The following is a 26,494-nucleotide window of genomic DNA, read 5'->3' on the forward strand; positions in this document are numbered from 1 at the left end:
AACAAGCTGATTTTAAAAAGGGCAAAGGACTTGAACAGGCATTTCTCCAAAGATATACGAACAGCCAATAAGCACATGAGAAGATGCTCACTATCATTAGCCATTAGGGAAATGCAAATCAAAACCACAATGAGATACTACTTCACACCCACTTAGGATGGCTATGATTTTTAAAAAAGGAAAATAAGTACGGACAAAGATGGGGAGAAATAGGAACCCTTGTGGGAATTTAAAATGGTACAGCCTCTGCAGAAAACAATTTGGTGGTTACTCAGAAGGTTAAACACAGAATTATCATGTAACCTGGCAATCTCACTTCGAGATACAAACCCAAAAGAATTGGAAGCAGGGGCTTGAACAGATATTTGTACACAAATGATCATAGCAGCATTATTCCCAACAGTCAAAAAGTGGAAGCAATCCAAGTGTCTATCAACTGATGAATGGATAAATGAAAAGTGACATACACACACAATGAAATATTATTTAGCCATAAGAAGGAATGTATTTGTTACATGCTAAAACATGGATGAACCTTGAAGAAATCTGTTTAGTAAAATAAGCCAGACACAAAAGGACAAATATTGTTTATGATTCCTCTTATTATGTAATAACTAGAGTATTTCACAGAAGCAGAAATTCATAGAGACAGAGATTAGAGGTTACCAGGAAACTGGGAAGGGGAGGGGTAGGGAGAATGTGAATTATTGCTAAATGGGTAGAGATTCTGTTAGACGAGTTGAACAAGTTTTGGTAATGGATAGTGGTGATGTTGCACATCATTGTGAGTGTAATTAATACCAAAGAACTGTATATTTGCAACTGGTTAAAATGGGAAATTTTATATTATATGTAAGTTACCACAATTAAATTAAACTACCCCCCTGAAGATACAGGAAAATTTCAGACAAACATCCATCACTAACAGAGAAATAAAAACCCTCACCAAGATATGAGCAAATCAAATTCAGCAATGTATAAAAAGGATTCTTTATCATGGCCAAGTGTGGTTTATCATATGTTGGGAGGTTTAACATTCCAAAAATTCAGGTGTTTCACACAACTATTAACAGGAGAAAAATCACATAATCATCTCTAGAGATGCAGGAAAAGCATGTGACAACATTCAAAACTCATTCATGAGTTTAAAAAAAAAAAACTCATAAGAAACTAGAAAACAGAAAAGTGTACTTTCAACCTGATCAAGGGCATCTACAAAAACCATACAACTAATATCACACAGTGTTGGATGACTGCTTTTCCCATAAACTTGGGAACAGGGTATGCTGTCTGCTCTCACCATCACTGTTCAACACATGGAGGTCCTAGTCAGTATAATAAACCAAGAAAAAAATAAATAAATAAATAAAAGGCATATAGATTGAAAGAGAAGAATAAAACTGTTTTCATTTGCAAAGAACATGACTTGCTTAAGTAGAAAACCTTACAGAATCATACACACACAAAAATTATTGGGACAGGTGAGTTTTGCAAGACCTTAGAATACAAAGCCAATATGAAAAATTCAATTATATTTCTACATATTAGCAAAGAAAAGTTAGAAAATGACATTAAAAAATAAATTTTTTAAAATATGTTATATATTTCTGATGTTTTCTAATAGCATCAAAAAACATAAAAATCTAGCAATAAGTTGAGCAAAATATATGGACACAAAAAACCACAAAACACCATTGAAATTAAAGACTTAAATAAATGGAGAGTTATGCCATGTTCACAGTGACTCAATATTGTTAAGCTGTTCATTCTCCCCGAAGGGGAATCTAAATGCAATCCTAATCAAAATTCCAGGAGGAGTTTTTGTACAAATTTATAAGCTGATTTAAAAATTCAGAAATAGAAGGAAAGAGCTGGAAGACATATACAACTTGAATTCAAGACTTAACTATAAAACTATAGTTAAAAACACTGTTGGTCCTGGTTTAAGGATAAAGAGATAGGTCAACAGAACTGAAGAGAGTCCAAATAAAGACCCCGTATAAAAAGCAAAATCCGTTTGGACAAAAGTACCACTTCAGATCATTAGGGAAAGGCAAGTGTTTTCATCAAATGGGGATGCAACTACTAGGTAAATATATGGGGGGAAACGAGCCTCACCACTTATACCTCATTCCATATACAAAAATTAATTCAAGATGGATTACAGATCCCTAACCATCAAAATTAAATCAAAAGCTATCAGAAGAATACATAACCATTAAAAAAAAAAGACAATTTGACTTCATCAATATTAAAACTTTCTGTTCATCAAAAAATATTATTAAGACATGGAACAGGCAAGTCAGTCTGAGAAAAATACTGACATATAAATGACAAAGGATTTATATGCAGTTAAGGTAATTAACTTCTAAAACTCGATAATTAAATAATCCAACAACAAATATGGGCAAAAGACTGGAAAGACCTGTCACAAAAGAAGATAAATGAACCGCTAATAAGCACATGAAAAGGTGGTCAATATCAGTAGTCATCAAGGAAATGAAAATGAAAATCACTTCATACCCACTAGAATGGCTAAAATTAAAAAGACTGACCATATCGAACGTAACTGAGAATTTTACACAACTGGAACCCTCATACTCCGATGTAAAATGATAAAACAACTTTAAAGAACTGTCTGGGTATTTTCTTATGAAATTAAACCGCAACTCAACAGCAATTCTACCCTTAAGATATTTACCCCAGAAAAATGAAAATGTATGTCTACAGTAAGACTTTATAAAAGAATGTTCAGAATAGCCTTATTCATAACAGTCCCTAACTGAAAACAACTCAAATGTCAATCAACAAGTAAAAAGGTAAACAAATTATGGTATATTCATTCAATGGAATATTATGAAATAATTCCTGAGAGTTACTGGAGATAACTGGAGAGTTATCTCCAAACACTATGGTTTGTTAAGCAAAAAGAAATAAAACAACATCGTTATTTCTGTAAGATTCCAGACAAAATGAATCTGTGGTCATAGGAACCAGAAAGCAGGCAGAGGAATGATAGCAAAGGGTCACGAGGGAATTTTTGAAGTGGTGGGAAGAATCTATTATCTTGTTATAGGTGGTAGACACATTTTGTATACAAAGGTTAAAACTCATGGAACAGAAGCTTAAGATTCCATACACTTACTGTATGTAAGTTATACTTCAACAAAATAGCAACATTTATAGTCTTGATCCATCTCCCTTTCCCACCAAAGGAAAAAAAATAGGAGGTATGGTTTTCATTGCTGAAAAACTCTATGAGCTTTTGAAAACATAATTGAATTAAAGTAAAAATAAAATCACTAAGAAAATAAACTGCACAAAGATAGCCAATGATGATGCATGCACATCTATTTAAACATGTGGTTAAAATTCCTAATATAACCTTCATAATGTAATCATCTGATTATGGCTTTGATTTTTGTTGTAAAATTTACTTCTCTTAGAAGAGAAATACTTACTTTTTACTTTAAAAAATTAAGTTTCTCAAGTCAATTTCTAAGTGTTGCTAAGAAAACTTGCAAAATCTAGTTAATTAATATGTATTACATGTAGATTAAGACACCCACTCTCAATTTTAAGAAGGGAAAAGGTTCATCCACTCATTTCTGAAATGCCTCCCTACCAAAAGAATAATTTCAAATAATTATTATGGCTCAATTTGGGAGAAATAATAGGTTACACAGTCCAGTTGCTTAACTGTTGTCAAATAAGGAAGAGATTTAGTAAATGAGGTTGGGAATGAGTGTTTTTATTTCATGGGTAAAAAAAAAATTGGGGGGAAAATAAAATCTCAAATGGAGTAAGAAGTGGTAACCTCTATTACAGAGAGACAAAACATAAATTCAGGACGTTTCATTTCCTTCATGCTAATTTAAATCAATGGGTAAGGGTTGCCTTGAATGCTAGTGAAGCCAGAAAGGACTCCCAGGTTAGGTTTTCATTCAATAGGAAAAGGGGCTGTGATTGATAAGCCACATGGACAAAGGCAAAAGAGGGACTCAGGATGTCTGCTTGGTATTTTCCATCCCTTCCTTACGGAAAGTGGGCAAAATTTAGCAGCTAGGAAATGCAATGTCTGGGATTTTATAAAATGGAATGGAATAAAAGTTGCAAATCAGTTGTGAAAGATACAATTATATATGTATCTGTAAATATTCTAAAGAAAATAATTTGATATTATTTTCATATTCCATAGCTATGTGAAGATGAATTAAAGCAGACAACCATCACCTTCAGTTCACTGAAAATAACACCTGGTGGCAGCATCGCTAAAAATGCAAGGGCAAAATAACTGGAGCAAAAATAAAATCTCTTAAAATTAAATATGCAAAACTGAAAAGTCACATATTTACATATGATACTCATTTTATAATAGGACTAAACTAGATTGCAAAAATATATGAACTGTTTACAGACAGATAAAACAAAAATGTAAATCAAGATGCAAATTGCCATCATTTATCCTATTGGTAAAGTCTAAGTATCTGAAAAAGAGGTCCTCAGATACAAGAAAATTATTAAAACAACCTAAAGCTTTAAAAACCTTACTTGTAAAGACTTTGGAGATGCAAAATTACTGTTATCCAGGTCATCAAGCTAGGAATCTGAAATCTATCAAAGTCAGTTCATATCCTTGAAAATAATCTTCATCACAATTGCTTATAACCAAAATCCTCTTCTTCCATATTTTATCAAATAAACAACAAAAAAAAAAAGCCATTTACTCCAATTATAGCTCCTACTGTTCACAGTTACAGTACTGTGACTCCACTATATCCATGCCCACGCTGGAAGAAACAAAGGTTAAACTTATTGATTCCACTGTTGAAACAAAGCCTAGTGATTTGATCAGCTGTGGCAAAAAGGCATATAGTTTTCATACGAAGTCTTAAAGGGAGCCCTGTCCAATAATCAAGCACTGGACCATACTAATAATTCAGGTCACACTTTATTCAACTTCAGAACAAAATACATACCTAAGTCATGAATGGAACTGTTCACTGTAACACTGATTTCAAGGAAGTACAAAATGAATTGTAAAAAGACAGCTCTGGTGAACAAAATAACAAAGTCTCAAAAACTATGATCCCTATTTTACCCGTTTTCCATCTTTGGTCTTCTTTAAGTTCCAAGTGCCATCTGGCAATTTCTCAAAGAACTTCCTTGCTTTTGGTGCTTGGTCAAGAATGTGAGCAGGTGGTATACCCAGGACTTCCACTATTTTATTCATCTGATCTACCTGTGCATAAACACACACAAAAAAAAACCTTTAAAAACATTGTAATTTTCACTGTACATACTATTTCATATCAAGGTCACTCACTTGTTCATTCATTCATCACACTCATTCATAAATGAGTGTGATGAATGAACAAATAAGTTGACCTTTTACCATGTGCCAGGCACTCCTTAGGCATACAATAATGAACAAAAGAGGTAAAGACCCCACCCCCCTGGAGCTGAACATTCCACAGAAGAAGGCAGACAATTTTAACAAATACATGTGCAAACCTTCAGCATGGCAGGCGGTCATGAATACCATGGAGAACAACAAGGGAGGATGGGAAGAAAGTTTTAAAGTTTTTGTTTTTGGAAAGTTTTAATTAAATAAAGTTTTTGTTTTTGGAAAGTTTTAATTAAAACTGAAAATTCAAAAGTGGCTTTTTTAAAATAGAGATTTCATTCACACTCATTCAACAACTACTGCATGTCTACTATATGCTAGAAACCGTGCTTGGGAGTAGAATATAAAAGTAAACAAAACTGACAAAATTCTCTGCCAAAAAGTTTAAGTTATAGTGGGAAGAGACCAACAATAAACAGATACATAATTAAATATGTTATGTTAGATAATGAGATGTGGTGATATGGAGAAAATTAAAAGGGAATAAAGACTGAGAGGGGGCACTGTAACTTTAAATAGGGTGGTCACGAAAGGTTTCACTGCAAAGTTCTGGTGTTTGAACACAGACCTAGAGGCAGTGAGGGAAGGAGCCATGTGCCCCTGGGGAAAGAGCATTTCAGGCACAGGGAAGAACAAATGACAAGGCCCTGGTAAGCATCTGCGCCTGGTGGTTTACGAAGGCCAGTAGAGAAGGCCGTGCTGGACTGGGAGAAGAGCAGACAACGAGGCAAGAGAGTTAAGAGGGTCAGCAGGAGTAGTGATTTGCGATCTACCCAAAAGACTTTGGATTTTACAAATGAGTGAATTGGGAAGCCACCAGCTTTCAGGTCATCCTAATATTTAAGCCCAAGAAAGTTATTAATTTACTGGGAAACACCATTTATATTAAAAACAAAACACATATACTATGAAAGTTGCTGCCAAAGAGTAGCTCACTAACTGTAGTCGAATGAATAGAAAGGGATGGAAGGGGCAAATTTCTGACAGTTGTATAATCCAGTACAAGTCATTTAATTTCTTTGATTTCTCTTTTCTCGTTTATAAGTGAATGGACTGATAAAGATCAGTAATAGCCAACCGTTCTGTAACGCACACATACACACACACACACAAGCAAATAGTTTCAAAACACAGGAAAGCGTTATTCCTCTGACCAAAGGAGAGCTGCTTGGCTTCTCCTGTCCGCAACCAGATATTGCCTCTGAACTGCAAAAACCTCCTAAGAACACAGACTGAAAACCAGGAGACCAGTGAACTGCACACATTCTCTGTAGCTCTGAAGTTTTTATAATCCTAATTTACACTAAATTATTCAGATTGAGTATCCATCAACCCTATTGGTCATAACCTCTTTTATTCCAAATCATAGTTTCAAAATTTATAGTGACTCTGACACTGGTTTTTCAGCGTGTCCCTCATTCCTTTATGGCCATCTTTTAAGTTTTCTGTTATTATACTTAAAATCTATAAAATTTACACCAAAATAGTTAACAGTTTTAATCAAATTCGTTGTTTCCCTTCATTAGCAGATTAAAAACATCTCACTTCTCACCTCATTTCTAAGCCCACTATTATATGACAATTGACAAAACGAAGAAACGGATACTATAAAATCAGTTCAAAACTGATCTAACATTTGAATGAAAAAATTGGTAAACATCTCTTCCCCCTAAAAACAACTTTCAGATCACACCGTCACAGACAGCAAGCTGGTATGTATACACACACACACACACACACACACACACACAAACTTAAAGCAATACATCATATACCTCATTGGCACCACTGAACAGAGGTTCTCCAGTGTGCATTTCAACCAAAATACACCCGAGGGACCACATGTCAATAGCTAGGTCATAAGGCATTCCCAGTAGCACCTCTGGAGACCGATAAAAGCGACTCTGAATATACTGGTATATCTGAAATAAATTTTGAAATATTATTAATTCCACTATATGTTCTGCTTACAATTGTGTACACAATCCTGTATTAAGAACACTGATCTGATATTAACAGAAAAAAATTTGACAAATTCCTGAATTAGGGTTCTATTTACACCAATTTAACATTAGGCTTTATAAATAGTTTAAATATTTAAAAGTGAAATGCAAAATATGTCAAGTTCAAGCCCTTTCATTTAGTCTAACTGGTAAGCAAGATAACATCTTAAAACAAATAAACACACCTTATTGGAAGAAATATATTATTGGGAATAATTCCCTATTATTTTTTATTGCCCTGGCTGGCACTTGGTTTGACATTAACTTGACAGCTAAACTGTACTTAAATTAACCAAATAATGTATTTTAGCATTGAGAGTCAAATTACCTCAGTATAACATAATTTAAAATTCAGACATTTGTACTGTATTAGTCTCACAGATAAATCCTAGAAAAGTTGCTAACAGATTCAGTTGGGAGTCGTTTTTGATTAATAACTTCTTTGCCCTGCCCCCTCCATCTCCATCTAAGACTTCTTAGAAAAGAAACTCTGCACTGAAATGGATTCTTTTCAATGAAGCAATCGGAGAATGTCTTGGGAGACCAACTCATCTTCACTTAGCCATCATAAATTTACATGTACAAATATCATTAAAACAAAGAAAGTTTCATTAAAAGAGAAAGAAACAAAACTCTTACAATTAAACTTCCTAAATTGAACACCCAAACCACGCAGCCAGAAGGGTGGTGCCGCGCTCTCATGGAAACTTCCATAGCTCCCACCAGAACCTCAGTGCCTCCTAAGGCAGTTACAACTTGACCTGAAGGCACCAGGGAGAAGTACTACATTTATAGGCTTTTATAAGCCAACATGGTGTTAACCCCTCCCCAGTAGCAAAACTCCCTGCTACTGAGACTGTCAATTTCATAGCTTATGCAAGGAAGTTTGTCACCTACCTATCCAGTTTGGTTAAAGCAGTGGTTGGGCCATCTGCAAGGCTGTGCACCAGAATCCCCTGCAGAACTTTTTCCAAAACACACTTGCCCTGCCACCTTCTGATTCTGCACGTATATTTTGGAAATGATTTCCCATGAGATTCTGATGCACTCATATAGTTAAATACTCACTGAGCCAAAGGAGTAGATGTCTCAGTTTGGCTGGAGAGATAGTATTTGATATTAGGACAGAATATATGCTTTGGTTTAAGTAAGGAAACATTTTTCGAAAGTCTAAATCTATTTAAATAAGAGATGGGCATGCGTTTTCTATTCGCATTATCTGGTTATTCACTTTACCCCACATTAACGCAACTATGAACATCTCTTGATTTTCAGGGGCTTATAATCCTTTAAAGTATAAACTTTGCTTTCTATTCTTTCTCTTTAAAAAAAAAATATATTTTCACATCTTATATAGCATCTTTACCATACGATAACTTGCAGAAAATAACAAAGACAATTCTGCTGACATGATTAATCAGTTGTATTTAAAACCTGGAAAAAAGTTGGACAGGCCAAGGAAATCTCAGTCATTTGGAAAAACAAGGAAAAAGCCAAAATGAAATAGTAACAACTGAATGTTAGAATTTTTTTTAAAGAAATGCAGTTTCAACATTTTCAAGTAAAGAGAGTGCTATAATGAATAAAATATTATTAAATATTGATTATAATTCCTTTCAAGAGGACAACTTAAAATTTCTATTGTTTAGACAAAAAGCACTATCGTAATGCAAAAAAGAATGGTAGGAAAAATTTGCTTTCCTAAATCAGCTAAGCTTAAACTATTTACTGCTACTGACATGGCTTTTTCTGGCGGAGTCTGAATAAAATTGGTTTGACACATGTCAGAACTTACATAAATTCTAAAGTAGTGGCAAAAAAACTGATTTAAGCTTATTTATCAAAACAAATTTGTCTACGAACTGTGTAATTTCTATAGTATATTACCATTCTACTGCAAAATTACCTGGATTTTTTACCCATCAATTTTTGAAGAAAAAATATGTATCTTGATCTGTCTTTAGAGAAATACTTTAAAGTATTAAAATTTTTGGAGCCTCCCAAAACTTATATTGAAACCTCTGTTTGGAAAATACAGCTACAAATTGCCTAATGAATTCGCTCATCTCCTAGTCTTAGTCTTTTAGCATACACATAATTTTTATATAACCCCTTTGAATAATCTACAGCTTTTAATTCAAAGAATTGCTATTTACAACTTTAAAAGTATTTCCCCAAAATTGACATTAAAGGTGATTCAAGTATCTACGTTTTAAAGATCAATAACCACACTGCTATACCTCTAAACTGTATACACATTATTAATAACACTATTAAAATTTTTTCTGAGTTTTATTTTAATTCACGAGTCAGGAAATAATACTTACCCTCTGCCCTAATTGACAAGAATGCCAAAGTCAACGATCTTGATTGCACTGCGTTTGGGGTTACAAAGAAGGATATTCTCAGGTTTTAGGTCACAGTGAATGATACTAAGTTCTGGAGTCGCAAGGAAAAGCAGTGCAGTGCACATCTGTTGTGCAAACTTTCGTGTTAGGTTCAAAGAGACACCTCGAAAATTGGTGTTCCTCAACAAGTCATAAAGATTGTAGGACAGCATTTCAAAAACTAAACAAAGATGGTTTCGAAACATGAAGTGGCGTTTCAAATGCACTGAAAGGGGAAAAAAGGTTCATATTAAATTTAAATTATATATAATAATAATGAATGTAATGATCATACATTCACAAACAATCTATTACACAATGTCAAATGTACAGTGAAAATCAAGTCAGAGTTTGGAACATTTTTCAGTAATAGCACATTCTTTAATCAGTTAAAAAGATAAAAATTGCTCTTCTGAATTCAACAGGTGTAGTGTCGGTAGGTAAGAGGTATAAGAAGTACCCTCAAATACCTTGGTTTTTTTAGAAAAAACTAAGGTCGGAAAACACGAGTAGCAAGTTGAACACAGTAATGGTGGTGAAACCTCAGCAATTTATCTTCGTTTATGAACAAAAGCATTTTTTTATCCTCAGAGTCCTACCTCACAACTTCCTTCATCTAAGCTCCACCTACCGGGACCATGAGTTTGAAACACTGCTGTTCTTGGCAACCCTCCCCAGGAAGGGACAGTGTGTATATGCAATCTGTTTTGTGGAGCCTTGGATTTCACCAGTTACTTTCTCTAACTACAGTAATTGTCAAAGGAAGAAAATGCTTTTTTTAAAAAGGCAAATACAGCAAATGTTTGAAAATCCTGCTTTGTAAATCATTTGAGTTCATAATCAAGGCCTTGGATTCTGTTCATCAAAGTGATACGAGGGTAAGCTTGTGCAAGACTGGGGCTTTGGGAAAACTTCAAAATGAAGCTCAATCACAAGAAGAAACAACAAGTTAGGCTTAGGAACAGGAAAAAGAATTCATTACTTGCTACCACTGTTAATTTCACTGTTAGCTTAATATGCATTAAATTGCTTTAAATATTGTGCTGTAACTATCAACACTGACTTCACATCAAATAAGGCCATTAAATATGGTAAAGAGCAGCTCAAAAGGCTTGACAGAAAACCACCGTTTGTCAAGGCTGCCTTCATTTTAGCCTGTTTCTAGTATCATAAAAACAGGGGCTTCCCTACAGAAATATTGGGAATACTGATGACAAAATTTGCTATCTGGTCTCTGAAGGCAGCAGCTACATTATGCAGTCCTGATAGCATAATTAGACATTGAGATACGTATTATCTGAAGTTAGGATAAGCAAACGCAATAAAAATACCACACAGCTATACTGGAATCTATAGTACTACCTGACCAAACAAATAAATAACAAAAAGAGCCCTTAAAAGTTATATAAGAATGTATAATATGTCCTTAATCATTGCCAGTCAATAGGTTTAAAGCCAAAAATGTAAATAGCTCCGTATGATGTTAGACATCCCACAGACATGGCCCATATATGGGCTTCAATCTCCTAGTTAAGCAGTAGCCATGAAAGGAATAAAAACTGATGTCAGAATTCTGATGTGATTATGAAAAACCCTTTATGGAGCTTGATAATTAGAATGTTCTTCCAATGGAAGTGCAATCCATTCAGTTTCACCTGACCATACAGATTCATTGTTCATTTACACAGTAACTGCCATGTGCTGAACACTGAAGATCTTGTCAAAGAAAGCGCAAGCATAGCATATTTGTTCCATCTCTTTAACTGGACTTTGAAGAGAATGGAGGGCTGGCAAGACTTTGTTCTAGACCTAAACTGAATTTTCTTTTAACGAGACCATGGTAGGTACCAAAAAATTCAGTTGAGAAATCATGTCATATGGTAAAACTAAGTAGTTAATTATAGATTTCCAACCAGGTTTTTTTTTTTTTTAAGCTCAAAGATTTTCAATTAGACTATAAAATTCTATCAGAATAAATGATATCACTTGATCAGTTTACAATAAATTATTTACATCATTAAAGAGCAAAATGACTTTCACACACCTTAAATTTAAGATATTAACTGACATGGCTATGTCTAATTCTATAGCCCCTCCTCCTTTTTATTTTCAAAATAGCACCTTAGTCTCTTGAGACACTGTACATTTACCATCTTCCTAGATAAATTTAACTTGGGGGGGGGGCGCTGGGGGACAAAAACCCATCCAAAATAATGTCTATAACATCTAATGCAATTAATAAAGTGACTGCTAAAGTCAGTTAATTCAAAACAAAACTGATAGCCAGTCAGTTCTACATAATAATGGCTAACATTTATTGAGTACTTATGACAGGCCAGCAGTATTTTCTCTCAGTAAGGCAGAACTAAAATGTTACACTAATAATATTATAAACATTTTCTCTGCCACTTAAGCAAACACTCAAAACACAACATGAGAGTGGGAAGGAAAATGGAGGGAGGCATGCTCAGAGACCACTTTAAAGGTCAAGCATCCTTAGAAGGATCTTCTTGTGCTTCTACAACCGCTGTGTGAAACTGGCTCACCTTATATTATAACTGACAGTGAATAGCAGCATTTCAGTGAGTGTGATCAAAAAAGGTTTTAAGATAAAAACATTATTACTAGGGATTCTATCAGTTATCTAAAGAAAATAAATGAAGAAAGGAAAATTATTCATTTTTTTTAAAGCAGGAAGTCTGCTTTTATTATAGTGCCCTTGACAAAGACATTGGTAATATTAGTGGTAGAAAAAGGTAGCAACAAGTAAGGGTGAGAAGACAAGTTCTATATGGAGATGCTCATGGGAGGACAATAAGAAATCTTTGCAAATTGGCACCAGCAGATATAGCTCCAAAAGGACAGGTAACTCCAATGGTAAAACTGTCTTCCATGCCTACAGGACAGGTAACTCCAATGGTAAAACTGTCTTCCATGCCTACAGGAGTTTCCGTAACATGTTGATTCTAAGGCCTGTATCTTAAAATTGATGATATCTTACAATTATACTTGGCAGCAATTTTTTGTCTCTGTGGTACATAAAATCATGGTATATTGCAATCACTGGCATCTTTGATTTGATTAAAAATAGAATTATGTACGGTATATAGTTAGAAGATGTTTTACACATATAAATGCCAGCCATGGCACTAGACTTCTGCATTTTCCTAATTCTTCAAGCTTCTCTTTTGTTTTCAGAAGGAAGACCATATGACAATAAAACAAGCATGGGCTTTGGAGTTGGACAGACTCAAGATCAGACCCTAGTTCCAGAACCCTGCTTGTATAAATCACCTGTAAAAGAAGGATTCTACCATCTTTGTTATGGAACTGCTATGATTATAACAGATGATGGAAGAATAGCACAAGGATTATGGTAGGAGCTCAATAAATGGTGGCTATTATCTTATTTTCTGTTGTAATAAATCTAACAGCTTCTAATGCTGCCAAACTGACAGCCTGGAGAGGAGCCTGAGATCTTGGCTCAGACACTTAAACCTGGTTCCTGTAATCATTAAGAACAAGCTTACTTCTAATTTCTGAGCTATATCAGAAATGGCTGAAGTTACTAAAAAGACATCCCTCTGGATAAAAGTGCATCATTAAAGCAAAAGAGTAGCACTTGTAAGTTGCAAATAATGACACTATTCTTATTTTCTTCCTATATTGTACCCCACCTGGAATGCACATTCCAAAAGATTTAGAATATTACTGCCAAATCAAGTAACCTACATAAATCTATGTTCTCAAAACAGAATAAACAGTCCGAATTTTAATCAATCACTTTAAGACAAAATCAACATTTTTTTATATAAAAAATTGATTAACTCTATCTTCCAGTCTGGGTTGGGGTACACTGCTCTGTCTGTTTACCTATGTAGTATTTCATTTCAGTGTCATGTTTGTTCATAAGCTCAAGAAGTCGCACTTCTATCTGGGCTTGATTCAGAAAAGCCTTCTTGTTCTTTATTATTTTAATGGCAACCCATTCTTGCTCCACACGATCATATGCCTTTACAACCTAAAAGAAGAAAAAAGATGAAAATTTTTCTTTTGCTTTCATTATTAACAATTTCAAAACAGTTTTTACTTCACTTTATAAATTTCCCTATCATTTTTCTGACTTTCTTAATTAGAAGATATCCTTTCCCTGACTCAATTCAATGTATCATCTATTCACTAAAAAATAATTCTAAGTGAATTTTCTGAATCGAATTTCCTTTTGCATCCTTACAGTATTTCTAAATACCCATGAAACAGATAACTTATCAAAATTAGAGCTACTGTTTGTCTCCTTCAGAAACAAAAACTGGCTTAAATCCCAAGTAGGCATGTGAAATATTTAAGTTTCTAATTCTTCTCAGAAATTCAGATAACTTTCTAATTTTAAATTAGATTTTCATAGATAAAAATGTAAGTATATAAAAGAGGAATTAGTTTAAAGTTAAAAAAATACACATATAAATTCCCAGGACTAAGTTCACAATATTAGTTAAATGTTTTAATTAGGGGATTTTAATAGCTTTGTTTTAAAATGAGAGTCATTGCTAAGAAAAACAAATCATTATACACACCTCTCATTATTAACAAAGATTTACATACAAATTAGGGTTAAGAGAAATGGGGGAAGGGGCAATGGAGAGTTAAGAAATGAGTGTAGGGTTGCTGTTTGAGGTGAAGGGAAATTTCTAGTAAGGGATGGTGGGAAAGAGCATTACAACATTCTAAATGTGATTAATCCCACTAATGGAAGGCTACGGAGGGGGTGGAATGGGAAGATTTAGGCTGTATATATGTTTCCACAATTGAGGAAAAAAAAAGACAAGTGAATGCCAAGGATGAGCCTGGATGGGATTGGAGGATGGAGGACAGGAGGCTCAAAGGGACACAGTTGAGACATAAGGAAAAGGAAATACAGAATGTAAGCTTTGTATCATTGTTGAATCTCTTGTACTACTTAGCTGCGCTTAATGGGATTGCATAAAAGAATGTTCTTATTCATGGGAAGCGTATATGTAAATTACAGTGTTTGTTCAAGGGTGTGTGCAGCTAGCTCTCATATGTTCAAAAGACAGAGCAACAGATGATGGATGATAGATAGGGAGGGAGGGAGGGAGGGAAAGAAATAGCGATGTGACAGCATGTTAAAGTTGGTGGATTGGGCTATCGGGGGAGGGGGATCAGGGTATGATGGAATTCTGTGTATGGGGTTAGTATTGTTTTTGCAACTGTTCCTATAACTTTAAATTTATTTCAAAAGAAAAAAAAAAAAAGAAAAAAAAAGATTTACATACAAATTAGGGAATCAATACCTAGATAAAAGAAAACTCTATCCCTACTAAACAGAAACAACCACTATATGTGATTAATTACAAGTTAAATTTATAATATTAATATAGTCTGAATAGGTTTTAGACAAATTTTCTAACACATTCAAAAATGTCTGGGAATTAGGGAACTTCCATTCTAGGGGTGGAGGTGGAATTCTAAGTGATTCCAATGTATAGGCTGAGAATTTCTGGGTTAGAAAAAGAGAATGCAATGCATGTTCCAAGATCTGTATTAGTCAAGGCTAAATATACTGCAAATGATACACATAATTCAGATGAAATCAAATTTGCAATGAAAAATCCTCCATCCCTGGTTTCAACCCAATTCTAAAAGATACTCTCTGACCAAGTGGTTTTGACAGTCAATGCCCTGATCCAATGGTCTCCAGGACAAAGGCCACTAACCAGGACCCAACTGTTTACAGACTTAGCCAATAGTTAACCAGCTAAATGCTAAAGCAACGGTTTTAAATCGTGAAGTACACATTCAATGGGGAATACCAATGCAGAGATTCTGATTTAATAAGTTTGGGGCCGAAGAATCAGTACTTTTTTTTAAGCCTCCCCAGGAATTTAATGTGCAATCAGGATTGACAGTTATTGGCTAAAGCAATAAAGGAATCCCTTATTTGACAAGTACCTGGTACAGAATTTAGAGAAAGTTTGACCAACCTGCCAAGTCAATGTGGAAGACATCATCCTTGTGAGTGACAAGCCCTGAATCTGACATGGAAACTGCACAACACTTCAGCCTAAGAGGGAAGTATCATTTTGACCTGGTGGAATGGAATTGATATCAAATAGGACTATATTTCAACAGGTTTGCTATGCTCACCTGCTCTTAGGAATTAAGAGTATGAGAAAATGAAGGGGAAGAGAAAAACACAGCTACAAGCATAAAGACTGAGTATTGGGGACAGCTAAGTTTACAGAGTAGGGTGCATGTTCACATTTTCATAGTGGAGATCACAAAGTTAGAAAAAAATGTCTTACTGGGAGCAACTGCCTAAATGTTGATGTAATTTTCAAGAAAGAGATAAGCAATTCCTAAATCTAGAGTGATCCAGCCTTAGTTTAGAGCTGGGCCTCAGAAATGCTTTTTCTTCAGAGGCTCTGATAGACTAGAAGCAGAAGCTACTTATGACAAAATAGGAATACCTTCAGAGAGAGGTTTCCAAACCACTGAGAAACTAATGACTGAGATGAAAAAGAGGTTATAAATCAAGGAATATAAAAGTCTCTGAATTATGTATAAATTACCAAAATTCCTTCAAATTATCAGAAAGCAGGTATGATACATTATACAGAAATCCAGGTCAGGTAGAGCCACAATGAAGTTACAGAAGTCTTCTAACATGTATTTCCTTACATGTTTAACAGCTTAGACTCTTCTGGGTTTAGACTGTGGTTGCTAATAGATTCATCGTATTATTTATTCTCCTAAGCACTATTAGACTGCTTGATAATGTGATGATTTTCCTCACGGTTGAAAAGGACCAAATCCGCTTTTCTTAGGGGAGGAATAGATTATTAGTAAGACCATGCAGGTTCCACAGTTTAAACAAAAATAAAAACAAGGCAGTCCAAAACAGTCACTTTGAGCTGCACTCTATCCTCAAAAGTCAAAAGTATTTGGATTGCAGGTTAATAACTGAATGCACTGCATAAGGGCTGCAAGGCAAGGAGACTGGAATTAAGAGTAAATCAGACCTCAAACAAAAGTAAGATCTGCCATCCTTTAAAAGAGAAGGATTTATCAAGTGGTAACAGCTGGGAGACCCACAAGTAAGAAAAAAAGCTTCCTAAAAGCACAAGGAAAAAGGACTGATACCTCTTGGTCTGGGGTGCAAATGATGCACATGAGGCAAATGTTTTTAGGCTTTCATGCTTTTTATTGGGGCTGGGGATGGGGGGAGTATGAGAATATAGAGTTGTGGGTGGAGAGAAGAGGCTAGAACCATGAGGAAAAAAACAGGCCTATTGGAGTTCCTTCCCGACAGAAGCTGCCTGGCTGATCCTTTCCATTGAAATCAGCCCAATCACAGTATTAGCAATGCTGGTACTGTGAGGACTGGGAAGCGAAAATCCTGGAGGCCGTCTGCCCACCAAGAGGCATAGCCCAGGCTCGGAAGCCTCCAAAAAATGTGATGAGGGCACCTGCTACACCAGGTGAAAAGAATATTGTTTTCTCTTTGAAGGAAATAATTCATAGGCTTCTATAAAGTGCATATGAAAGAGGCAGTAACATCTATTAGATGATTAAAAGCAACCACTTAGTCATTAGTAAAAAGGAGATAGTAGCCAGTGAAAGAAAGTCAAGAGAAGAGTCTAATGGAGTTTTTATAGCTCATTCAGTTTTACCATCTTTAGAGAATTATGATAATCCAAGTACTTACACAGTCATTGTTCAGATCTGTTTACAAATGTTAAAGGAGAAACAACATGATTCACTAAGAAGATCTTTCTAATTAACAAAATTCAACATCTCCCATTAAATTACCTGTCCAAAGGAACCTTTGCCTATCAAGGAGTCAATTTCGTAACGATCCATCCACTTTTCCCCGTTTTTTACAATATAATCATAGTTATCATCATCATAACCATCATTGTAAACCTTCCGCTCCTTCTTATGACTAGAATCGTCTCCCTGGCCCTGTTGATGTCTTCGCTTCTTTTTTGCATAGTATACCTGAAATGAGAATATATTGTTTGTTTTAACTGTGGAATTTAAATCACTATTTGGGGCAGAGATATATATCAAGATTATATATGAAACAAATAGGAAATTGATGAAATTTTACCTTTTGGTACCAAATATGAAAAAGGAAATAGAGAATGTTCTATAGTTGATATTTGATATATGAAAATAGCATTAATATAACTCAAGAAATTTAGAAGTGTCTACAATCAAATTCAACTGTAGTTACTTTTGAAAAGGGATGAGAGATAATCCATTCCTTTTATAGCTAGAAAGACTGGACCAGAAAAATTAAGTGACTGGTCCAAAGTATTTAGTTCAAGAGTACCAGTTTATGTTAGAGGCCCAGTTTATGTTTATTTTCTTAGATCAAGGTATAATTTATATACATTGAGGTGGTACAGATCTTATCTTAACAGTACAATATGAGGGATCTGGACAAATGTATATACACCAATGTAATCAGCATGCCAAACAAGAAACAGAAAACATCTTCCCCCTTCCACCTAAGAGGGTTCCATCATGCCCCCTTTCCATCATCCCAAGTTTATATTTGATTTTAAGGCAAAAATGATTTTAAAACTGAAAGTTTAAATGTATATGAACTGATATTTTGCTAAAATAAAAAGGCTCTCTGAGACGTGCCCAGTTATTAAATCTATGATCATGTAAAGATGAATGAAAAAGTCATACCCCCAAATCTCCCCCACTCCCAAGGCCATATCACAGACCAAGTTATTTTTCTTGTACCTGTTTTCTTATAAAATAGGTTCTAAGACTAGTTGAAAATAACAGGTAGACTAAGCAACAGTCTTAGTAAGTGATAACTAACTTTGAGGAAATTATAAATTACACTGCATAGAATAACATCAGAAAAACTAGTTTACAAGGTGGCAAGACATTTAAAAACAAGCTTCAACAAATCTACTGTTAACAACAATGTATCAGAAATTTTCATATAGTCAAAAGCCAGTTTGGTAAATCTTTTTTTAAATACACTAATGTGTACAAAATCCAACTCTGAAATGTTCCTCATTTAGTCCTTTCCAATTTCATCTTGCCACATTGCCCAGTAACATAATACTGGCATTCAACAGCATCAAACTGCTGTAAAATCTATATGTACAAAAGAACATCTTTGTAGCTGAATGACTCTAAAGCTGGTAGAAGATAAGTTTTAATGTGAAAGGATATAATTCCCATTGGAAGAAGAAAGAAAACCGAGCACTTCTGCTCCTCCAGAAAAGTTCATTTAACAATTATTGAGCTAGAGTTGAGGACAGAGCACATGACAATTAAGTCCAAGACACCAGAAAAAAATAATTTTCGTTTGCAAAGAACCAAGATATAAGACAAGTTAACTCTGAGTGATGTCTGTGTCTTTTTATCCTGCTTATCAACCAAAAAGCCTTTCAGATATTTTACAATGAAAGGTAAACATAAAAGAACACACAAAATTTAAAAGGTAATTTAAAACCACAAAAACATGGATCAAATAAACTAGGCCAAATGACTATAATTGGGCAGTAAGTGTGTCTCAGAGCTTCCTATCTATCATCCATGGCAAAGGTAGAAATAGGTAAATAAAAATTTAAGTAAAATTCTAACATGCTTTTATAGTACCATAACTCCCCTCCCCTCTTTCTTTTTTTGAGAAACAATTATTATGGAAACGATATCCTGGTCATATTATATACAACTGTGAAATAAAGGGAAGTTATTCCTCAATTATCTTTATTTTTTCTTGCAGTCCTTGGAAATGCATCCTCTTTCTTTCACTAAGTTGTAAATACATTATCTATAAACCATTAACTTACAGAGTCTTCATAACACTAATCAACATTACAATCATTAGGAATAAAAACAAGTTTACAAGGTTTAAATAAGTCACAAAGTAATTTTTTTTTCTTGAACTACAGCAAGATAGATGATGCTATAGCAAACTGATAATCTTACCTCATTAATATGCTTATATGTTTTGATCAAGTCAACAGAAAGTTTTCTCAGGGGAGCAGTTGCTGGATCACGGAAGGTTTGGGGCATCCGCCTCTGTAACATGACAATATCAGGCATCACCTTAAATAGACAGAAAACACTAGCACTTTAACTATACTGCATTGGTATAAATTCCCTCTCCTGTAACTTGGTGTGTATGTGTGTGTGTATATATATAAAATTATTTTTTTTTAATGCAAGAAGAAGACATATACATCAGAAGATTACATATTCCCTCTCAAAATTATCTCTTTCATCTGGATTCCAATGAATACAACCAGTGGAACAGGCAAATGAAATTAGAAGACAATATGCCCAGCTGCCCAAGGCTTCAATCTAGTTGGCCCCCCCAAATTAAACAGTGGGATTATAGGCATGCCCCTGATCCAGGAGAGACACCATATGCTGCCCAAAAGAGCATCTCCATCATTAAGTAACCTACAGAAAAATGTCTTCTGAATATATTCCTATAACTTGGTCTGGTTTATATCAGGCAAGTAGAGACATACCCAGCAAACACAGGCAACTTTCCGCATCCTAAGACTGGATTTCAAGAACCAGCTGGTACCAAGAAGCAGGATGGCAGCATAGCCTTTATTCCCTCCAACACTTCAGTCCTGAAGTTTAGCTACAACACCATGCCCTGCCCTCTGACAAGTATTCGCCCTTTATGAAACAAGGCTGAAATCTGTACTCATTTGCTTAACACAAGGGAAACATGTCATCCACGGTCAATGACATCCCCACCTTACCTTCTCCAACCCTATTCCCCTTTCTCTGCTTTATTATTCTCCAGAGCACTTGTCACCACCCAACACACTATATATTCACTTATTTAGTTGTTTGTTTCATTTTTTTAATCTCACCTTCCATTACAGTGCACACTCCACCAGCGCAGGGACTATCTCGTTCACCATTATTATTTCCTCAACATAAAACAGCATGTGGCACATTGTAGGCACTCAATAAATATTTGTTGTATAAACAAATGAATGCCCAATGTTGATAACCCTACTTATGAGTACCAAGTTTCAAAGGACATCTAAAAGCTTATGTATATTTCTTTGAAAAATTCATTTCAACAATACTCCTCCAACCCCCTACCCCCAATACAAAATTATGCCTCTCTCAATATCCAATAGGTAGTGAGGGGTTCAACTACAAGCTTCCTGCTAGACTGTTTGTGCTGCAGTGACGACAGAGCAGATGCAGATGCATCCTCTATACATATATCTGGGAATGCTACAACTAACATGTCAATGACTCTGGACCGATGTAGAGGATCATTCTACCACCAAGTGTCATATTTCAATAAAGGGGTTCCCAGTGGGGCTTCCTGCAATCAACAGTTCCTTAAAACCCATTAATTGCATCATGGTACTAGAGTCATTACCACTATCCTATCCTTGTATTCCTGGCTTCCTCTTTAAACAATGATGCCACTAAAATTTACTGAGCCAGAAAGACCCTGATCAATTTGAGGGAGCAGGGAGATGGTAAACAAATTATACCAAGCTTACAAAGAAATGTGTGGAGTCTAGATATAATTACTAACCTAACCCACATTAACAAATAAGAAAGGAGACAACAGGAAACAGCCATCATTCATGTGGTCTGAAAAGATGCAGTTTAAGTATTACAGCATTCTCCTAAGTACACTTTCTCTTCAACTAATACTAAAATTACTTTTCACTGCATGAAGTTTGAAACACTAAGAAATTGTTATCCTGGTGGTAAATTCACTGACTAATGGATTAAGTTAACAATACCCTTCATAATCCTTTCCTTCATAAAGTTCCAAATATAATCTAGGAAAAAAGAAAACCTCACTGATTATAACTATATGTCTGAAAAGATAGCTGGAATTAATAAATTAATAAAAAAAATCTGAATTATTTACTATTTTCCAAATAGATACTTTTTATTTTTCTAAATATAAACAGTAGTAGAGCTAAATTCATTGAATATTATTCTTATACTATGCCTTGGGGCTTAATTTAATGAATAGACACTATCAGTAATAAGTACGTCAATTCTTTTCTTGTGAATGGATGCTATAAGCATTTAAAATAATGAAAGAGGTTTCCCTTAGCATGTTTTTTCTTTTTCCCCAAACCCCAGCATTGCTTTCATGCAGGTAATTTGCTCAGCAAGCCCCTTCTTGGACTGGTGGGGCACAGCTTCAATGTGAGGTTTTACAAATCTGCATCAATGAAATGTTTTATTCCCACCATAAGTTGATAGAAAGTTTAACTACTGGTAGAACTGAGTAACTTAAGTATTAATAAAATAACAATAGCAGCAAGTATTTACTGACCATTATGTTTCTAGCATTCATGTATGTACGTCTCTCATATAATTCTCTCCACCACTTCATGAGATACGTACTGTATTTCTGTTACCATTTTACTAAATGATAAATCTGAGACCCCCGTGTTACATAACATGACCAAGGTTCTAGAGCCAGGGAAGAACACTGATGAAAACTGAGGCAGTCGCACACCAAACCCCATGCTCTTAGCCACAACACCATAGCATGAGTTCCCTAACATTTGTAAGCCTCTATTCTAACCTCTTGGTTGAGTCATTTTTAGGCTATTTGTTGGGCAACAAAGCATGCATAATAAATACCAATAAAATAAGCACGTTGTTCATTAAAATGAGTTATGTAAAAATCCATGAACGTGTTTTTTTTTTAACTTGACCATTTATAATTCCATGTATTTTAAACATCTGGAAAAGGAATCAGTGACATTTTTCCAGGAGTAATTACGTTCACTCAAAACATCAAAGTCCCACAACCAAAAAGACAAGCTTAAACGTACAGTGCATACATGACCTTGAATAACCACATCAAATTTCTGCACTCAACTGAGTGTGTGCTGTATGCTTGATACATCTCAAAATATCGCTAACCTTTTCCACAACTGGTAAAACTGTGCCAGCAAGGCCAAATCAATCAGCTAATTCTTACTCTTCCTACATACTTCTGGCAAGAGAAAGTTCTATTTCAGATTTATAAAACAGATGAATTTTGTGTCCCCATAACTGCCCTTTAAAGTGTATTTCAGTGCTTCAGATAAGTGCCTTTGCACAGAGAAGGTGTTCAAAATATAAGGAAAGAACAAAGTAATTTCTACAAAGAAAATAACACCCCCTTTGCTGACTTTCGTTGTGATTTCATGCTAGTTTACCAAATTTTCTGTTTTTCAACATTGTGCTGACGTAAGTATAGATCCTGAATTAGAAAACAACTTTTCCAAACAACCAGTTAAAATCTCTCCTAAGGCTCAAGGCCAGCCCTAAGCATTTGATGCTTTCCCTACTTTCTGGAGGACATATAGCAAAGTTAAAGCTCCCTTCTAGAGCTGAGTGTTCAGAGGGCCAAGGAGCTCACCAACTGGCAGGTGGCTAGCCCCATGGCACTGCACCCTCACTGCAGAGGTGACGAGATGCTCCCAACTGACAGGCTCTGGGAGCGAGAAAGGGCCACGCTCCCACCGCGCACATCTCCTGCTCTTTCTGTTCACATTGATCACAGAATGAAAGAAGAGCAGTAGTTTGCACGCCTTGTTTAGATCAGTTACAAGAGCTACAACCAATAATTTCTTTTTCTGAAAAGATCCCAAAGTATAAGCTCCAGGACCTTATTCGAAAATTTTTTTCTAGTTTAATAATACCTATGTTATTTATATTTGCCTTTATATTTTTATACAGTGGAGAATTAGGATCATTATATTCTGTCTTTCTTGCTATTTTGACAGATATTGATAAAGCTGAACAACATATAAACACATATTCAAAGGACTGGTTTTGTTGAAGAACATTCCAAACTTGAATCTTATTTTTTTCACACTTACTTTTACTAAATTTCTCTCATTTCCTAAATTTATGAATTTGAACAAGACTGTTTTTAAACTTGTACCAAACTCAACACCCATATAAGAAATATTAATTACCAGAATAAAATGTTTTAAATTAGCTTATTTTAATTTACTTGTACAATAAGCTTTATGTAAAGACACTGATAGGATGATTAACAAGAAATAATGGAAATCAAATAATGAAACTACAGAGTTAAGAACCAGACGGTACTTTACGGGGTAGGGATGGGAAGCTAGGCTAAGGTTCCCATTATTCATGAAAGGAACAGATAAGCAGGGTCCCTGTGACCTGATTCAAGTCCTACAACCAGATCTTGAGCCCAGGCCTGGCACCCATGACTGGCACTCAGTTTTAGTGCTTCACACTTCAATTGTAAGAAAGATGTATCTTCTCATAAGGCTGCCTTCTTAGGTTCAGAAATTTCTGGGTTTGGGCAGAAATATTTGGCTGAATATTATTAATTAAAAGGCAGTCACTTGACATCATGTGAAACTTTTAAAACATTTTACAGTTTAAAATGGAAATACCAAGTGAAATTTCTCTTAATTTATAACGATTCACAGAAAAATAAGATGCTAGTTGTATCTGAAAATAGGGGAAATTCTGCTAGCTAAATTACCTACTAAAATAATATAACCATAAAAATAATTTTAAAAGACTGGATTGTTTCCTAGCCCTTCGAAGATGCTAGGCATTAGAACTGAAAGAGCTCTGTACCTAGAAGAGAAGCATGGGTTGGAACCCAGAGTCACTGCTTACACACTTAGAGAAGCCACAAATGGGAGATGGGTCCCTTCAGCTGTAAAAGATACATAAAAATAGCATCCTCCCTGATAGGCTGCTTTTGAACAAGTGGGAAAATGAATCCAAACATGCGCTGCTTCATAAAAGTGCAACGCGAATGTATCATTATGTCATCATTTATGGGATGTCCAGAGGATTTTCTTCTGGCATGCAATTAAATATTTTGAAACTTGGTGAACATTCTGACCGACTGCTCCAAATCTCAAACACAGAACTAAATTCCTCAATTAATTCACTGCATAAAAACAAATTTCAAGAGTCACTTTATTTAACTTTGAAGCACTTTATAAATGTAATGTCAGCTAAGTAGTGGTAAAATCTTATTATGTCACTGCCCTCCCCACTACGTGGGATCAGACACCCAGGGGAGTGAATCTCCCTGGCAACGTGGAATATGACTCCCGGGGAGGAATGTAGACCCGGCATCGTGGGACAGGAGAACATCTTCTTGACCAAAAGGGGGATGTGAAAGGAAATGAAATAAGCTTCAGTGGCAGAGAGATTCCAAAAGGAGCCGAGAGGTCACTCTGGTGGGCACTCTTACGCACACTTTAGACAACCCTTTTTAGGTTCTAAAGAATTGGGGTAGCTGGTGGTGGATACCTGAAACTATCAAACTACAACCCAGAACCCATGAATCTCAAAGACAGTTGTATAAAAATGTAGCTTATGAGGGGTGACAATGGGATTGGGAAAGCCATAAGGACCACACTCCACTTTGTCTAGTTTATGGATGGATGAGTAGAAAAACAGGGGAAGGAAACAGACAAAGGTACCCAGTGTTCTTTTTTACTTCAATTGCTCTTTTTCACTCTAATTATTATTCTTGTTATTTTTGTGTGTGTGCTAATGAAGGTGTCAGGGATTGATTTGGGTGATGAATGTACCACTATGTAATGGTACTGTAAACAATCGAAAGTATGATTTGTTTTGTATGACTGCGTGGTATGTGAATATATCTCAATAAAATGAAGATTAAAAAAAAAAAATCTTATTATGACTCATACAAGGGTGTCCCCTAATAGATGTTTACTCAGCTGTAGCCAATTGCTCATTAAAACTGTGTATTATTGAATTAGAGAAAACTCAATTCCTTCACACAAATAATCCAGCCTAAGAAATGCTTTTCTATTTTTCAAGTTTTTGACTATCACCTGATACATTAAAAGACCTAAATAAAACAGTGGCAAACCAAATTCCTAAAGTAGATCAAAGGGCAGGCATTTTTAGTGCTCCTCACATGTCCAATACCAACGGTGAAAGAAACTTTACCTTACAACTACAACTTAGTTAGAAAAATTTCCTCTAAACCAAAAATCAATTTAGTAGGTACAGTGTATTCAAGAAGATATTAAAAATTCACACATGTGTGTTTGTGTGTGTATGTGTGTATATATATATGTACACATACACACACACATGTACGTATGTAAAAAGTTTTCTGCATGTACTCGCCTTACACCATCCATCTTATGGAAAATCACTGAATCTCTGGTCTGAATATTAGAATGAATGAATACGCAAATGATTAATTTGCATGCATTTTCTTTTGAATTTTAAGAGGTTTTGTATTTATTTTTACCAATGTGTACTCTAGTTTTAACAGCATAAAATCTATAAGCTTACAGCTCTGTAAGTTTGCTGTAATAGAATCTGACTTGATTTCCTATAACTTACGTTGTTCTACTTAACCACCATTCTATAAAGATAAGCTTTTTAAGTTCCTTTATTTATCTAATAGTCTTTAAAAATAACCACTGGCCTCTCTACTTCAGAAACGCAGAATGCTTATGTTTATGTGTGCTGCTTTTTAAAAAACGCAAAATAAAAACTAAATAAACAAAATTAACTTTTTAATGCAAACTTTTTAACATGTTTTACCAATCCAGAATTCCATGTAACATATAATAGAGAAAATAATTAAAGCATTTTGCCTATTTAATATTCCAAAATTTTAAGAAGAAATTACCATTCCCACAATCACT

The 26,494-nt window shown here is 35.0% G+C and overlaps 1 protein-coding gene across 1 annotated transcript in view; it reads right to left on the reverse strand.

Moving 5' to 3' along the window:
* Nucleotides 1-26,494, reverse strand: part of DYRK1A (dual specificity tyrosine phosphorylation regulated kinase 1A) — a 180,562-nt gene that overhangs the window by 15,824 nt on the left and 138,244 nt on the right. The window contains 7 exon segments of the mRNA XM_037831589.1: nt 5,102-5,242; nt 7,183-7,329; nt 9,738-9,760; nt 9,763-10,023; nt 13,671-13,818; nt 17,628-17,816; nt 19,782-19,901. Of these exon segments, the coding sequence (XP_037687517.1) occupies nt 5,102-5,242; nt 7,183-7,329; nt 9,738-9,760; nt 9,763-10,023; nt 13,671-13,818; nt 17,628-17,816; nt 19,782-19,901 (1,029 nt within the window).

The sequence above is a fragment of the Choloepus didactylus genome, chromosome 1 (assembly GCF_015220235.1).
Source record: "Choloepus didactylus isolate mChoDid1 chromosome 1, mChoDid1.pri, whole genome shotgun sequence".
NCBI lineage: Eukaryota > Metazoa > Chordata > Mammalia > Pilosa > Megalonychidae > Choloepus > Choloepus didactylus.